This window comes from Carassius gibelio, chromosome A2 (genome assembly GCF_023724105.1).
Source record: "Carassius gibelio isolate Cgi1373 ecotype wild population from Czech Republic chromosome A2, carGib1.2-hapl.c, whole genome shotgun sequence".
In the NCBI taxonomy this organism is placed as follows: Eukaryota; Metazoa; Chordata; class Actinopteri; order Cypriniformes; family Cyprinidae; genus Carassius; species Carassius gibelio.
Window position 1 is genome coordinate 6,188,373 of NC_068372.1, and position 19,097 is coordinate 6,207,469.

Here is a 19,097-nt window from a genome sequence, read left to right on the forward strand (position 1 = left end):
CTGTTTTTTGATCAACTTCCAGCCTTCCTCATGTCTCTGACAATCTTAGCTAACGCACAGAGACGCTGCATTAGTCACACTCTGAGACTCGGCCGTGAATAGATTTACCAGCATGTTAATTACACAGCGCACTTCATGAGACGGAGGAAGCAGAAAAGTGTGCTTTATGTTTTGCCTGTTCAGTGGTTGATTTAAAAAGCTGAAGAGAAAAAGGTGAAACAAGGCCTCAATGGAAGATACATTCATTCAAATACAATAACAGATTTCGGATTTAAAGCAGAAACTAGTTGTAAGTGTACAGCATATTGAAAAGTAAATACTGTATACTGGATACTATTTTTTAAGTAGTATATGAAAGAGGATGAGCAATAATAATTACATAAATCAACACAAAATTACAATTTTGTAAATGCATGTTATAGCAAACTATTTATTTTGCCCTCATAATGTTTAATCAAAAAGTTATAACCTGATCTTTTGGTGAAAACATACATTTTTTAATGCATCACCCACATCTTAAAGGGATACGCGAGCCATGAATGAAAATTCTGTCACATTTATTCATACCTGTAAGGTGTCCTTTCTTCTGTTGAACAAATATCTTGAAGAATGGTAACCACACAGTTAACAGCAGACAATGACTTCCAAATATTTTTTTCCCCATGCCATATATACTTTGTATACTGTATATACATACAGTACATAACCATAAACTTATTTTACTAAAATTTGGGGCTCATATTGAATTCAAATTACCATTCTTGCTGAATGCATTATTTAGTAAAATGTTAGCAACAAAATATTTATAGTTTGCCAGCAGAGATTTACTACTGCATTTTTAAACATGTATTATGTATTATTTATTGTTGTAATAAAACGTATCGAACCCTCATCCAAGGCAAAAACCAAACACTCAAACAATTGTAGCATCACACCAGAAATAATGCGCTATTTGGAAAAGCCCAATTGCAAACCAGAAGAGGAATGAAGACAATAGTGTTTACTGAACTCATCTATTGGTGCCGAAGCATGAATCGCTGCGGTGTAGAGGGCTAAACTCTAACCCCCATCTCCCTACGAGTACAGCTGAAACCATGAGCGCTGATTGCTCCTCACAGATTTTCCTCAGAGAAATTGTAGAAAGGAAGGTTTTCGCATGCGGCTCTAATCGGACAAAACACAGGCTTCTGTTCAAATTTCTTTGAATGCCATCGTTGAACTTCCAAACCATTTTCATTTGAAATAAGGTTATGGCCTGAATATGTTACTGTAATTCTTCAGAGTTGCTTAGGAATTACTGAATAGAACCAATGTTAAAAAAGGAAAGGATTTGTTAAATCCTTAATCCTATTTTGCAAAGCTTTACACTGTAAAAAGTAATACATTGAACTTATTAAACCTGTGGAAAATGACTGCCTCAAATTTCTTGTAATATATACTTATATATATATATATATATATATATATATATATATATATATATATATATATATATATATATATATATATATATATATACTTTTTTGTTACTTGAAGGTTCAATTAAAAGTTTCATAAAAAAATAAAAACTGGGGATTTTTGTACTAAAGTCAGTTATGAGCCATTTTAGTCAAATAATATGATAATCTACAGTAAAAAGTCTACATAATCATCAATATAACATGACCACTAAAACATGAATTATTAACTGGATTTCCACAGTGTTCCCATACTTTTACAATAAATTATACATTTTTCAGTATTTCTAATAATTTATTATTACAGGATTCCTTAAAAAATAATACATTTTACAATAAATACTGTACATGCACATGGGAAACCTGAAAGTAAAACATACAGTTTACATTCACCTTGCAAAATATGCAAATGCTAATAATGTTAACAGGGATCATGACAAATTGCATGTTGTTTTTTATTTAGTACTGCTCTAAATGAGCTATTTCACATAATGAGCTTTACATATATTCCACAAGACAAAATAATAGCTGAATTGACAAAAATATGCTGATTAAAGGTTTTTCTAATAGATTATCTGCAAACATCTCTTATGTAAAATATTGTTGAAAGTATTAACATTTTTCAACATTTTGCAAGGCGTATGTAAACTTGAGACTGCAACTGTATATCCCACAATGCTCCACAAATCCCTTGTTTTTGAGTCACAGCTGAAATCCTGACAGTGTTTCCTCTGTATAGTGCTGCCCCCCTGTGACCTTTAGCTAATTTTACTACATGGTCAATGCTGTGTAAACATGCACTTGGATAATCAAACGCTGATCAGCAGTTTTTGTTTACTTTTTTTACATGAACGTCTATTCTACAGCTTCCTGAGAAACGAGATGAAGGCTCTGTTTCCAAACAACCCAAATTCAGCCAGCCTAAATTGCTTCAATCATAGAAATTATTATGTAAATCAGGAGCTTTATTGCTTATAGCTGGAATATATCATTACCACAGCAAGCATTCTCTCAAGTCCAACTGTCCTTCTGAATCATCGGAAAATTATGGAAGTGTTTATCCAGCAAAGTCAATTAAGAAAACCTTATAAATATCTGGTGTAACCTCACCCTGGAGAAGAGAATACATTCAATATTTATTGCCAAGTACAAAATGTATTCCCATTCCCAAAGATACAGACAGATTTCACTTTATATGCTTCGGTATTTGAACTTGATTCAGTCAGGGGGACTCTGGGCGCTTCTAATTATTTCCACACCTCCTCAGGATAACTCAAGTCCTCAGGCTTGTCTAATGGGAACTGGGAAGTCTATTCGCTGAAACAGCTGATATGGCACCACATGAGTTTATACTCAAGTACATATACTGTACATCCCAAACTATTACATTCAACTGCTGATTACTGTCACACGCAATAATACCTCACATAAATACTGAAATATTAGTGTACTGTATAACTCAACTGCACATAAGGTATTGACTTCAGGACAAATGTATTCAAACATACATTTGTAAATAAGCTTCCTGTAGTGTTTTTATAACTTATGAACTGTGAAATACTACATTGATGACATAGATCACAAGCTGGTGGAAAATTTCATTCAGAATGTCCATTTGTTCTTTGGTTTTGCTTGTAGTATATCAGGACTTTTAACAATTTCTGAATATGTGTTCTACGTCGTCGGGCTTTAATTGAATTCTCAAAGTAGTCTCATTGGTATGCTAATTCAACAGTGTCCTAAAGCCAGATGTCCCAACCAGAGCACTCATGGCTGTTCCAACCATAAAAATCCCTTGCTTTTCTCCAGCTGGCTGGCACAAGTCCTGACCTTCCCAGAATTCCCTCAAAGAGCCCTGATGGTGGGCCACCTGCTGTTGCAATCGACGGCAAATCAAGCATTTATAATGACCCCACAGCTCATATTTAACCCAGAATAAGCAGGCAGGTTCAGTCATTACATCTCACAGATTCATTCTCGTGTGTTTGGCTAACAGGATATACTGAACAAGCCATTAAGGATTTAGAATAAACAGTAAAACATCAACAAAAAAATCATTAAAAGCTTAAAAGCTTAAAGACTGACCTCCTTTGGGACAACATTAAAGCTGCAGTCGGTAACTTTTGACGCTCTAGCGGTTAATAAACAGAATTGCTTGCGTCTTGCGGAAGAACATTGTAGCCGGAACTACTTCTCTCTGTTTATGTCTATGAAGAATCACAAAGGTACTGGGTTACTCCGCCGCGGTACCCCCGAAGCAATCTAAAATAGTCCGAATATAAACACTTATTATAGGAGCACCCTAGTGATTCAGGACAAGCTAAAAACACGGTTTGGAAAATGGATTCATGGTGTACTCGCTTATTATATACATTTTTCTACATTTTGAACACAAACAAAGTTACGGACCGCAGCTCTGATTGGTTATTTTTTACCAGGAGCGATGGAGTTTCTGCAAATGGCAATAGGACACTGGGAGGAGCCAGAGGAGCTTGATTTTTTCACAGATTATCTGTCTCATATTCTACTGTCAGGACATAATGACAGGTTTAACAAATATGTTAAAAATATATTTTTACAAAAGTTACCTACTGCAGCTTTAAGAAACAAACACACACACACACACACACTCACTCACTCACTAACACACACACATATATATATATTGTATATAATATGTTGGAAACAGTTGTGATGCTTAATATTTTTGGATGGAAACAATTGAAATATAAATATTTTGTAACAATATATACTGTACACCACCGTTTAGGGTCAGTGGGTTTTTTATTTATTTAAAGTACAGTATTAATAAAAGCTAATTGAATAAATAACGTAAATAATAGCACACAACATTTTTCTCACACAGTATAAATGGGTTTAAAAAATAAATCTAACTGTATATTTTAAGAAGGGGGATCATCATATTTTGAATTTTTGTTATTAAAAATTTTGAAAACCTCTTTTCAAATGTAATGACTGTCATGATTTAGAGATACATAAATCAGCAATACAGTCTTTTAGGAATATATACATCTCCCACATGTCTGCTGTTGTACTGTATATCAGAATGGTTGTGATTCAGCCAAAGATGAGAAACAGCACTTTCCTTTCACTGCTCAAAGCATTCTGTAATTACTCAGCTCAACAATTAAAATAATTGCATTTGTCATATTTAACTGTGTTCACTCTGATGTCTCCCAGGCCTTAAAGTAATCATCTTGTTCTGAGAAGACATGAAGGCAACCATGCATCCAATGCTTATTTCAGTGTTCTCGCCTGTTCCCAAGACTGGCTTACTGTTAACTTGTTTAGAAGGAAAAACTGACCCGAGATTGGCAAATGCATTGCTTTTAGAGAGCAGAGTGAAAGTAAAATCCCAGAGTGCCTGATTTGTTGCGTTTCCTCTGCAAATGGCAGGTACAGCACATTACTTAAGATTTATTAGTGGTGTTTGCTTCTTACTGTCTGACTGCCTTCTGATCAGAATATTAATGTGGTGCATTCTATTCATAATTTAATAATAAATAGGCAGGTGATTCAGAATACACATACTAAAATAGAAGGAAGAATAGAGAACTATATTCAATTGCAAACCTTATCAGCCACAAACATCTTTCCGCCGACATGCAATAGTTCACTAGCAGTGATAGATCATCATATTCAAATGTAATTTATGTTGAGTCATTACCCTACTCTCTCAAAATGGATGTTTTGTAAAATAGTCTACATTATATGGTGGTCTATTGAATATTATTGCCTTTGTGTCATTAACCTGTCACATCTGCAACACTGATCTTTGCCTTCCTGAGGAATTCTGTTGTCCCTGTTTAGATATAGATTCTAAATTATTTATTAGAATAAAAGTTTCTTTAAAATTTAAAATTGACCGAGCCATCAGAGCAAAAACATTTTGATTAAATCTGGACCATTTCTATCATGAACACTACTATCAGTAAAAAGTAGCTCATTTTTGAAAGGTTACCTTTTGTGGAATAAATTTTTCTGTCAGTAAACCAGCACAAACAAGAGAAACATTCAGGCATTGCATTCATACACTTAGAATTATACTTTGTCCTGTTTCCCATTTATTTTTCATTAAACCATGGAAGCCATTGACAGTTTTTTTTTTTTTTTTTTTTGCAAAAGTAAGGTGGAAAATAACAGCTGTAGCAAAAACCTTTTCTACGTAAAATGTCAAATGAAACTGAAAAACAAGCAGAAGGTAAAGCTTTATTTTCGACATTGCTTTTAAAGAAAATATTTATCCAAAAATGAATATTTTGGAAATACGTGTATTGAAATATGTGATGACCAATGATAAATTTTGAGGGGAACATTTCCTTCAAGGTTATTAACTTTGAACAGGAAGAGGGCATTAGAAAAGTGTGTGAATTAAGCCTCTATTAACACTTATATATCGTTTGCAGATGGTTATAAAGCTCCTGCTGATTCTAGAGAACAGTAATTTCAAGTGACATGGAAACTGATTTAGTTTAGTTTAACTTTATTTTACATTCTGTTTGTCACAGAATGGAATTTGTTTTTGACACGGGTGACATATCTACATCCACATTAATACTTAAAAACACATCACGCATAAATAACAAACATAAAATTAAATTTTTTTAGTAACGCTACTACCATCGTCCCTTATACATTACAAAATCATCTGCAATAATACAAAGAAGAAAAATAAACACTGTTATGGCAGCCATTCTCTTGCATTTAATTCAAACCTGATTTAAAATAATAACTGCCATTGAGACATTCGATTTTTTTATACGTGTTTCTTCTGGTCAGAGGAATCTTGAGTCTACACCCTGATTGATGGAAGCCTTTCAAAAGTAGAGTTGAGGGGATGAGTATTTATATGAACAAGCTGTGCTCTACCAAGTCTCTGCCTTTCTCACACAGAACAACCTCCTCGAGAGCAACCAGTCTGGCTTCAGAAGTGGACATTTAACCAAGACTGCCTTGGTGTATGCTGGATCTGTCTGCTGCTTTTGATACGGTTAACGATCAGATCATCCTTTCAACCCTATTGGCAAAGGGCATCTTAGGAACCACACTCCAGTTATTTGAGTCTTAACTCTCTGATAGGTCCTTTAAGATATCTTGGAGAGGTAAGGTGTTTAACTTGCAATATCTAACTAATGGGGTACCTCAGGGCTCAGTTCTTGGACCACTTCTCTTCTCTGTCTACATGGCATCATTAGGTTCTGTCATTCAGAAACATGGCTTTTCATACCACTGCTATGCTGATGACACTCAACTCTACCTCTCATTCCATCCTGATGATCCGACGGTAGCTGCTCGCATCTCAGCTTGTCTAACAGACATTTCTTGCTGGATGAAAGATCATCCCTTTCAACTCAACCTTGCCAAGACAGAACTGCTTGTGATTCCAGCAAACCCATCATTTCATCACAATTTCACCCTCCAGTTAGGCACATCAACAATAACTCCTTCAAAAACAGCTAGAAACCTTGGAGTTATGATTGATGATCAGCTGACTTTCTCAGACCAAATTGCTAAAACTGTCCGGTCCTGCAGATTTGGTTCATTCACAATCGAGAAGATCTTTGGAACATGCTTCAAAACTCCTTGTTCAAGCTCTTGTTCTATCCAGGCTGGACTATTGCAATGCTCTCTTGGCAGCTCTACCAGCCAGTTCTGTCAAACTTTCACAATTAATCCAGAACATGGCAGCAAGATACATTTTTAATGAGCCGGTCTTTTAAAGACCTATAAAGATTAACCTATAAAATCAACTAACTACTGACACCTAAATACTAAAAGTCACTATACAAGAAGGTTAGGTTGGACATTTTTAAAATCAGATGAGAAATCCATTTCTCAAATACATATCTGACTTCGAAAGAGTGAGAGAGGCATCCACAGTACTCCGATTGGCCCGGTAGGCAAATTGCAGGGGATCGATGAATCACTCAATATGAAATGACAATTCTTTACACATTATGCATTCTACACATTTGCAGAGAACTGATGTGAGCGCAATTGGAAAAAAGTCATTAACCAGTTTTGTATGGGGTATTTTGGGTGCCAGGATGACAACAGAATTCTTCCAGGCCAATGGAACAAAACCACTGTCCAAAAGAATTTGAAACATCTTTGCACACATATTTCCCTGTTGTACTGTACATTCTTTCAAGTCTTTCCCCTTTAAGCCATCTGGTCCATCTAGCGATTTACCTCTACACAGTAAACACATTTAAATTACTCTTGAATCTTGAATAAGAATGATTACGATCGTTTGCAAAACAGAAAGAGTCCTCACATTGTTGAAGTTTTTTCTTTTGCCTATTTGCACTTCTAAACTGATCGCACAACTTGGATTCACACAAGACTCTAAAACAGAACTAATATTTTCTCTCAACTCTTCGGATGAATCAGCACTCATTACAAGTTCATTAACTCAACTGCTGTTATAGTGCAATTTCAAAGATTTATGGGGTGCCAGGGTTTTATTTCTCCTAATCAATTTCCATCTTAATGGCAGTAAAACTGTAAGAAAACCTTTAGAAATAAAAGTTATTAATAGGCAGGCCATAACCATGGTTATCCACTGCAAATCACACACAACAACAATATTAAAAGAGGAATTATTGACAGTGGAACTGCAGAGGTGAATAAGGGTCTGCGCAGGAAGTGAAAATCTCATTTGGTGAAGCTTTATAAAAAATCTATGAAAAACCCACTGAGAAGGTGAGTAAAAGTGACAAAACAAATAGCACATTTACAAGGACATGCTTTGGTTAATGCTACTTCTGTATATCTTTTAATATTTTCACTTCTGAATTATAGATTTTAAACCTCTTCACACCTTTAAGAATATACTGTAATTAAAATGGACCCAAGAAAACCACATTCACAAACGCATTACTACTTTGAAATGCTCCGAGAGTCTATGTCAATAATTACTTTGAGATTTGATGTCATGTGATGACATTTTTTCAAATGAATACATTTTTAAGAAATTGAACTTAGGTGAAAGATTTCTGGGATTTCATTTCACTATTTTTTTTTTTTTTTTTACTTTTTAAAAACTTCTTGTATGTTTAATGCTTGAATGCAATTTAAAAAAAACCTAACCTGATCAGAAAGATTTCATATGTAATGTCTGTTTGGGGGTTTTGTTTCATGTTTTCATGTCTTTTAATTTGTAGTCTGATTTGCTGTTTGTGTCATCCTTTCCTTGCCCTCATGTATCTCTGCCTTGTGGATGTGTTATGTTCTGATTGGTTATTTGTCTCGTCATGTGATTATCAGTTCTTCTTGTTCATTGTTTGCTTTAGTCATGTGCCTTGTTCCCCAATGGTTTATCTTTGTCATGTGACCCTCATTGTTTGCTATATGTAGCCATGTCTTTGTCATTGTCTCTTGTTCTGCATTAATGTTGTAACCTGCTGTCAGTGAGTCTAGTCTGTTCATATCAAGTCAAGTCAAGTCAAGTCAAGTCAAGTCAAGTCTTTGTTTCTTGTTAGGATGTTTAAATCACTTGTAAATAAACTGCACTTGGGTTCATCACTACACTTGCCTTCAGTGGACTCATTACAGAATACACAACCCAAGGAATGAACCCAGCAGTTGCACTTACGTCAAAGGTCATCGGGCAATAGAGGATTATGTCCGGGATTTTGATCTTTCTAACCGGGTGGACTTTAATAATGTGGCGTTAAACTAAATTTTTCGAGTGGGTCTTAATGAACCCATTTGCTCTCAGCTTCCTGGGGGAAAAGTTAACTGGTCCATTGCCGAATATATAGACTATGCCTTACTGCTGAGTGGATCACCATTCACTGTGGGAACTGTGAAACATTAAAAGAAGCAAAGAGTTAAACTACTTCAGTCTGTGTGCATTGAATTTATTTAATACACGAGTTTCAAAATTTAAGTTGAATTACTCAAATATATAAACTTTCCATGACATTCTAATTTATTGAGATGCACCTGTAGGTACAAACAGCACAATTACGCAACAGACAGACTTGACCATTTACGGATAGTTCACCCAAAATATAATGAATATTTTTTTTATTGTTTACTCAACCTCAAGCAGTGTTGGGCAAGTTACTCTGAAAATGTAATCAAATTAATGATTACTGATTTAAAAGTAATCATGTTACTGTTCTGATTACTTTATTTCAAAAGTAATTAGTTACATTACTTTTTCCCTATGAAATGTATGAAATCTCAGCATTCACGCTCCCAATAAATATTTGTTATTAAAGCATCAACATTCACAGAACACTGTTATTTTTATCTAAAGCAAGCGGCTACTGCATGCATGGTTTGGCAGAATGCAAGCAAAGAGCGTTGCATTTATAATCTCTAAAAGACATCTCAGTCATAGGCAGAGCGCGTGTAAGGCTCCGGCCACGTATGGGGACTTGGGGCAAAAATGCCACTTATTTGGACAAAAAAAATGCCTCTGCACAAACAAATATTATCTATTACGTCTGTTGCTAACAAAGTGATTATGAATAGACAGCGTATAATGTTGCATTAAATTAAGATCTTCTCATGTTGCGCCGTATTTTATTTTAGATGTTTTTACAGTGTTGTGCATTTTAACCAATATCACACAATTCTGTTGAGTTTAGGAATGCACTGGCAAAACAGAAGCGTTCACAAGAGTCCTCGCTGAAACTCATCAGTTTTGTTGAGCGCGTTCGCTTTCGCTGACTGAATTCCAGACCCTTGCCAATTCCCTTGCATCGTATTTTATTTTAGATGTTTTTACATTGTTGCACATTTTAACCAATATCACACAATTCTGTTGAGTTTACGAATCTCTCTATATAATTTATCCGCTGTTTGAATAATCGTGGAAAGGAAAATTGATATAATTATAAATGTCTGACGTTATTATTAAATTGTAATCTTGTTAAATATAAATTATGTCCCATTAAAAAAAAAAGTATTTACCCCTACATGACACCCCTATCTGGTTCTTGCCTAAAAAGAGGTGTTTATGATGTTTAATACACAGTGGCGGAGCCAGGATGTTTTTCATAGGGGTGGCACAGAAATCTTCATTATTTCAATATAAAAATATGTTTGATTATAATGTACTGGACTGTTTTAGTGCCTAAAATACAACTGAGTAAAACTTATTTCTACTTAACTGTAATTGAGATATTTGTAAATTAGATCAAGTAATACTGAGTGAATATGACAATATGATTTTTGTATTATTCCTCACCTCAGTGTATTTTAATAAAGGGGCTCACTATAGCTTTGTTTATTCAGCTTCTAGAAACTCCCAAATGCTTGCTCTCCAACACTGCATATTCCTGGATGACGCATGCGTAGTGAAATCTTTTTAAAAAGGCTGAAGTCAACAGTCATGAATGCCAGAATATAAAATGAGTTATTTTATGCATTTAAATATTTTCATTTTCGCATATTTTCTAGTATAAGTGCACTTTGCTCACATTTATTTGTGCATTAAATTACAAGTACAAAATACATACAGCATCATCTTGTGCCTTATGGTAATCTCGAATTGCAGAATATATTTTAGTACATGCATTTGAGAGATGTTCGTGTGTTCTGCGTACATGCAGTTTGCCGTTTTATTCGCCTTTTTGATGATTTCATGACTTAGCTGACGACAGAATGAGGTATGTAGCCTACAGTATGTTCAAAGTTTCTTGTGCGGGTTATTTATGATGAAGTGATATAGAGTGTGTGCCACATATCTGCATACTGTTGAAGAGTGTGTGCTGTGAGCACAGTAAAACGGCTGATGGGACAGGGAAGTGTGTTTTACTGACAAATAGTCTAACAATATCTCATCAGACTGCAGTTCACAGTTAACGTAGGCTTGCAACTATACTCTAATTACTATTTTGAAAATTATAACACGTTAAGTTACTCTGTTACTAAAAAAGTTAAAAAATTGATTTGGCCTAAAAAATTGATCCAAATCTGCATGAATTTCTTTATTCTGCTGAATACAAAATAAGATATTTTGAAGAATGTGAGGTAACCAAACATTTGACGTCCCTACTGACCTCAATAGGATTGTTTTTTTTCCATACTATAGAAGTCAGTGGGGATCAGAAACATTTTGGCTACCTATATTCTTCAAATGTATTTATTTATTATAGCTAAAAGCAATTCATACAGATATTTCAATAAATGTCAATGAATCAATGGGAGTCAATGAATGATCATTTAGGAATGAAACCGTTTTGCTGCAGTCTAAACTGTAAGTTACTCAGCGTTAATGTTTTGTTTATGATGTATAGTTACAACATGCAACTGTTAATTACAAGAAATATAACAATGTTTATATTGCCCCTTGTTGCTCCAATAACTTATCATAAAAAAAACGAAAAAACAAACCTGATGTTTAAAACTACACCAATAACACATTTACATTTGCCTAAATCATTTCAAATTCAGTCCAAATATTTCTACTTAAATAATAGTACATTTTATTTTAAATTCTAGGATGATTAGTTTATTCTCTTATTAAAGAAGTACACAGTCCTGTAGCTTCATGTGTCAAACCCAAGTTTGTATTGATGTGATTTATATGAGAGCCAAGGCTTTTATTTTTTAAGGAATTTTGTTTAAATAAAAATCTCCACAGAGAAAATGAATAAGAAAAATACTTCTGGAGCCAAAGAATGCAAATGTAGGCAGTCACTGAGCTCCATCGTAAATGGTCTGTTAGCTGTCTGTACACTATAAACTATATGACTGCATAAAGTCATATAAAGCATATATAGCTGCATAAAAGAAGAATCATTTTAAATCATAAAAGCATGTATAAATGGCACAGACAAAAAATTTCCTAAAAGACATGACCCACTATCCAGAAGATGAAATCACACTTTATGACATTAGCTAATTCTCACTTTTAGTTTCAAGGCTTTTTATAATTGCCACGAATCGCTCACATAAAAAAAAAAAAAAAAAAAAAAAAAAAAAAAAACATTTTTGTATTGCACTGAGCAATTCCAGCCATATTACTCATGTCTGAAAAGCTGTGTAGATGAATAGCAAACAATGCTTTAGATAAATTAAATACTTTGTAAATTATTTTTATGACATGCAAGAGCATTAAACAGTGCAAATGAAATGTTCATAAACGCTAACCGTCTCAAGATACTATAAAATGTTGTACATTTTTAATAACTTCTTCCATGCATGGTCATACTCTTATTGAAAAAAAAAAGAAAAAAAGGAAAAAAAATGTATCTCCACAAATGTAATAATTTTTTTACTAAATGTGAATTTTTCCAGATTTTGTTCCTTTTGGCCGACATCCCCATGCTCTCTCATTTGTCATCTCCTCCACTTCCATCCATCTACCTGCAACCGAGAGATCACTTTTTATGATGCAGTCAGTCTCGAATGGGTAAAGTCATACCATGTTTTTTATATATATTTTATATCTCATTTTATATATCTTGTTTTTTGGAAAATATGTAAAATAAGTGCTCAAACCCACACATTAACCCACCTCAATACTGCGTGAAAATGTAAATGCAGATTTTCCATCAAAAACAGAGATGAGGTTCAAAATGTCAAAGCACAAAACAGCATGAAAATGATACAGCGGTAGAGGGAACGCTAAAAAGAGGGATTATAACCTCCCTTGTAAAGGAAACAAAATTACTTGAAAACATTCAAAACTTGAACGTGCAAAGCCTGCCTGAGCAGTTGACCTTGCAGTCTGACTGAATGTTATCAGTCTGTGGAGTCAGGGACCTGTGGACCAGGACGACTGGGGTGACACCTTCTCTGGATGGACTCAGAAGCAGGAGGTGCTTTACCACAGTCACTCTATGACTGTGGAGAGACTCCGTGGAGGACTAGATGCAGGGACCACAGCTTATTTTCCCAATGTCTTTGTACTCTACAAAAACTTTCTCACCATTCAACTGGAAATGCTGCAGATGTGTTATTATGTCTTAAACATATTGTGCACAGTGAGAACTAAAAGTCTGAGCTTTTCTAATTTCAGAATTTCTTTTTTTTTTTTTAAACAGATTACACTCTCAATATTTTTAACATACTATACTTTTTAAAGAAATGGTTCAGCTGAAAATGTACTCACACCCTCGGGCCATCCACAATGTCTCTTCATCAACAGATTTGGAGAAATCTAGCATTGCATCACTTGCTCACCGATGGTTCCCCTGCAGTGAATGGGTGCCGTCAGAATGAGAATCCAAACAGCCAATCCATCAAGACATTTTATCTTTAAATCAAGTCCATAATCCATAAACATGCTTCCTCCGAAGTCCATCCCCCGTTGTCCTCTCAAATCAAAATCTGCAAACAGATTTGTTTGGAAATGTTTTTGCTTTTAAACTGTGTTTGATCTGTGCATACTGTATCTCTAACAATATTTTAGCCAGAAGCAATGGTTTGAAGTAAAAGCATTCATGTCTTAATGCTGAATTTGTTTATTACAAACATGCCATTTTTCATTTTGAAAGACATTAACTGATGGACTGGAGTGCTGTGGGTTACTCGTAGATTATTGTGATGTTTTTATCATCTGTTTGGACTCTCATTCTGATGGCACCCATCCACTGGAGAGAATGGTGAGCAAATAATGCAATGCTACATTTCTCCAAATCTGATGAAGAAACAAACTCATCTATATTTTGGATGGCTTTAAGTTGATCAAATCAAAACAAATTTGATGGACTACTCCTTTAAGTCTTAATTTGCTCATCTAGTCATTAAGAGTTTTTAAATCATGTCTTTAAAGTCCAACTTTAACCATAAACGTCAAAGAATAAAAGTTTAAACTTATATTCTATGCGCCAAAACTACACCTCAGGCTTTACTGGTTAAAATAATTACCATATCCCTAATTTCCCAGCACTGACTGAAAGAGCATTGTACTTATATATATATGTATATATATATATATATATATATATATATATAAGAAGAGGACAGGAAAGCAGTTCTAGAAAAGAAAGTAAAGCACAAACCAGTGCAGAACAACTACTCCAATTACTCCAACTTAACCCTCATGGAACTGCTGCTGCTGTACAAAAAGTTCGGTTGGTACAAAAAGGTTATTTCATATTGACCTACTTGCATTTATGGAAATAGCAAACATAATTTCAGTGGTGAAATGACTGACAATGCATGTCAAGTTTTCTGTTAAGTAGTTTGTGCATTAAGAGGAAGCACAGGCCTCTCAGCAGATTGCAGAAAGAGCGTTCCTGTAGCCAATTACTCTGAGTGGCTAAAAGCACATCGATGCATGCTCTGATGCATTAAAATTGTTGACTTGCTGATACTTACAATACTGTACTCATACTTCATTGTGTTGATGAATGTTACATTACAGCATTATGACATGGTGAGGTATTCATTTTGACTGGTATAACTGGGTATGCTATTACATTCCATTTAACTATGGTATGGTACTATAAAAAAAAAAAAGAACTAATTTTAACATAATTCAAATAAATAATAACCCACTCAAAGAAACCTGATAACATCAGACCATGTATAATGTTGATGAAATATAAGCATTATGAAATGATTAGATGCACCAAGTTACAAACATAAATAATAAATGAATGTAAAATAATTGGATGGCAAATTATTATTATTTGCCATCCAATATGTTTTAAGGATGGCATGTTTTAAGGATGTTTGGTTATTTTTACGGGAAAGATTAATAAAAAAAATACTCATTAAAATGATTTTTTGCAGTTGAGTGTACAGTGTAATGAGTAGTGCTCTCCTGTTGAAAACGAACAGCTACCAGCATGTTACAGCAGTTCATTATTCAGCTTCAGCAATTGCCTATTGCAAATACACAAGCCAAACTGATAGAAAAATATAGTGAAAATGTATATAATTACAGTAAAATAATAAGTGTTGGAGGCTTTGAGCTACAGTGCAGCACTTGGTCAGCAGGTAATAAGAGTTTAATCTTCTCCTGCTTTAATAAAAACTCAACTCGGTTATTATTTGACACCCGTTACCCCCGAGAGTCCAATCCAAAGAACCGATAGAGAGGTTTTGTAATCCTTACATACTTGAGAGAAACCTTTAACAGTTATCTGACATCTCAGTCACCTTTCATTTATCATTTGCATTCAGGGATTTCTCTAGAGTTGCATTTCAAATGACATTTTCTGTTATATCTATTATTAAGTTTCTAAAGAAATAGGTAGCACATATAAAGTACACAAATACGTACAATTCAAGAGATTTTACGAGACATGAGCAAAGGAACAAGAGCTGCTGTCACAGACCCAGATATAAACCATCAATCTGAGGTACAACACGAGAAGCAACAATGAAGTCAAACGCATGAAACGCTCATTACATTCAGTCAATCTGATCAATGCACGTCCCCTGAGACTCGTCATTGGGAAACACTCTAAACCTTAAACAAATGGTGCACAGACTACCATAAAACTAAGTGAAACCAATAAAGAAAACAAACAGTAACTTTTCCGATCAGCTTTTTTGTGCAACACTACCAAAGTTCATGCATGTAAAAACACTTACAATATATAGTCTCTGTATTCTGGACAGCTTCCTGGTCTTCATGCTGAGATGCAGTGTGTCTGAGGAGGTTTGTGGGAGAAATGCGTCCCAGGTCACGGGCTGAAGATCATTTAATGATGAGGACACACCCCAGCTTTAAGTGCACCTGATCCCGATCCCAAGCACTAACCCTGCCAGCGACTCTCTTTAGAGAGATCAATCTGGGTTTCACTCTGGATAACTGAACCATGTGTTTGCACAAGCTCAATTCTCTCATCGTTTGCTCGGCACCACTATACCTTTGTGTGAGGAACAGACTGAAATTAAATGTATTCAGTTTGTGCAATGGTAAATGCTCTTTATTTGGCCAGTTTGACAAGCCACTTTTCGTTCCTCTGATGTAAACTTGCAGCTTTGTTGTGAGCAGTTCCCTGTGCTTTACCTCAACACCTCCTCTCACTCTGGCTGTTATCGGTCTGCACCACAGAAACAAGACAAACGGTCGTCAAAACTGTATATTTACCCACTAGAAGCCAAAAATGTGGGTGAGATGTTAATAGTGCTATACAGAACAAATCATGAAATAAAATGCCTAATAAACCTTCACTGATGTATTATTTTGCTTAGTTTCTTAAATAAAATATGCAGTGACACTTTATTTCGATAGTCCACTTTAGACATTTCACAAACTATAAGTAAATTTGCAAGTACATGTCAACTAGCGGTCATTACAGTATTAGTGAACTCTCTGGTTTATATCTGCTTAGATATAAGCCCTCCAACATACATTGTACTGACCACAAGCAACTTTGCAACTATGTCAACCTATTGTACTAAACCTAACCCTATCCTAACCTAACAGTCTACTAATGAGAGTTTACTGACATGTCGTTGAAAAAAAATACGTATAGTTAGAAAGAAATTCTAAAGTGGACTATTGAAATAAAGTGTAACTAAATTTGCTCATGAAATTTTTTTTAATGGAAGTTAATGGAAATCTTTTTTTTTTTTTTATTATTATATACACATATAAAATAAATATATATGCATATTGTAAAAATACTCAGTCTGGCACTTTCTTGCACTGCAGCTTTAAAGTCTATATTCTTCTAATTCATCTAAGAGCTCATAAAATGATATCAATTTCTATTGGTCACACGGTAACACTTTATTTTATGGTGTCCTTGTAACACGTTACATTTACTTACTATTATAATAACAATTAATTATGAATAATTACAGGCATGTAACCCTAAATCAAACCCTAATCCTAACCCTAACCATATATTAAGTACATGTAGTTCATTAATATTACTCAGTACTTAAATATATAATATCACTGTAACAAGGACACCTTAAAAAATTGTGTAACCGGTCACATATATTTATATGATACAGATTTGCAGTTGACAAAACTTTAGAAACATTGTAAAATTTGCATTTGCAGAGTTTGCATTTCATGTTTCCCGTTAACATCTGTGACGTTGCCTTTCAGTCTGCAAAAGATAAAAGGCTTTTTAGCAGTTAAATTTATTAAAACAAAGTGACAAAATCTAAAATATCACCAAAATTGATCTGACACAGACTCACACTGGTTCTTGCTTGACTGATTGTTGCACAAAAAACGACCACAAATGAGATTTGAGAGCTGCTTCAATTTTGATCTGTTCCTCATAAAGGATTGAAAAGACATGGAGTATAGTGCATAAGCTGGATGGACTACTTTCACAATCTGTTCTGTCTTTTTTTTTGGAGCTTGCAAGGAAAACAGAAGCTCTGACATTCTCTCATCTCTGTGTTTCCTGAAGAACGGACATAATACACAACCGATAGAGAAGTATTTTTAGATGAACTATCCCTTTGAAACTTTAAGATGTATACAGGCCTGTAAATGTAAATGGATTACTCCTGCTACTGTAAAACTAACTGACCATTCTCATGTACCATCAAGTTGTCTCGTGAAACCCGTGCTGACTGAAACAAGGACACATGAGAACATCATCGGCCGTCATCAGCTCAGTGGAGTCCAGACACACACACACACACACACACGCACACACACACACACACACACACACACACACACACACACATAAGCTTCAAACCGTTTCACCAGCATCAGCACCAAACCACTTCCCAATCCATTAGGCTTCATTTACACTTCAGCATGTATCGTCACATCAGCACATCTAAAGGAGCCGATAAGCTCCCGCTAACCCTTGACTTCAGCTGGTGAGTTCTGCTAATGCAGATGCCACGAATACATCGCTGAAAGAGAAGAGTTTACTCACAGACACTAGAGCGCTGCGTGAGCTGAACCTGACAGCTTCTCCACGCTGATGGACAGCTTAAAACTGGATCAAATCTGTTGTTATGCAGCTTTATTTTGGAAAAAGCGAGTTAAGTATGTGAGCTAGCAATTGAACTGATTCATTGTAAATCTATAGTATTTTTTCACCCTGTTAAATCTGAAAAAGTTCGATCTGATCACTTAAGAACGTAATAGCACATCTCTCCTCAGAAAGCTGTATTTTACATGTTCTGAAACCTTTTGGTAACATTTTATTTTAAGGTGCAATTCTCAGTATTAACTTGCTTATAAGCATTCAGATTACTAGCATATTGGATGTTCATTGGTACTTATAGCTACATATCAATGTTTTATTCTGTATGTCCATGTTTTAGATCCCTTAACCCGGCCCAATCTCTACACTGAACAACTACCTTACAAGTTATTAATATAATGGAAAATAAACTGGTAACACTTTCTATGAAGCCTGTATTTATAATACATTATAAGGGTATTCTTAAATCATTATAATGAATGCGTAATGCATTATGAAAAAACCTTATAATATGCTGTAACATCTCATGAATATTCATAAGAACAGTTTTAATATATTATAATATTTACTTATTTGTGGTTATAGCTATGATGATTTATAGCACAATCAATACGTTGCATCCAATTTGACAATGGATTATATTCCTCATAGTTATAATGTATTATAAGTCTCATATCTTGCCATTTTCTTCTGATGATAATTTACTTAAAGCGGTCAAAGACCACTTATAAGTAGAAATAATTAAAATAAATTATCTCTAAAACAGCTATAAGATCATATAACA

General features: G+C 34.6%; 1 protein-coding gene across 3 annotated transcripts in view; it reads right to left on the reverse strand.

Moving 5' to 3' along the window:
* The window catches only part of dpp6b (dipeptidyl-peptidase 6b), a 125,021-nt gene that overhangs the window by 62,707 nt on the left and 43,217 nt on the right, over positions 1–19,097 (reverse strand). The window contains exon 1 of one of the 3 annotated variants that reach the window (XM_052611219.1): positions 15,990–16,068. The exons of the other annotated variants lie outside the window; for them this stretch is intronic. Coding sequence (XP_052467179.1) covers positions 15,990–16,031 — 42 coding nt within the window. The 5' untranslated portion in view covers positions 16,032–16,068. Of the gene's footprint in view, positions 1–15,989; positions 16,069–19,097 lie in introns of those variants that run through there. 3 annotated transcript variants of the gene reach the window in all.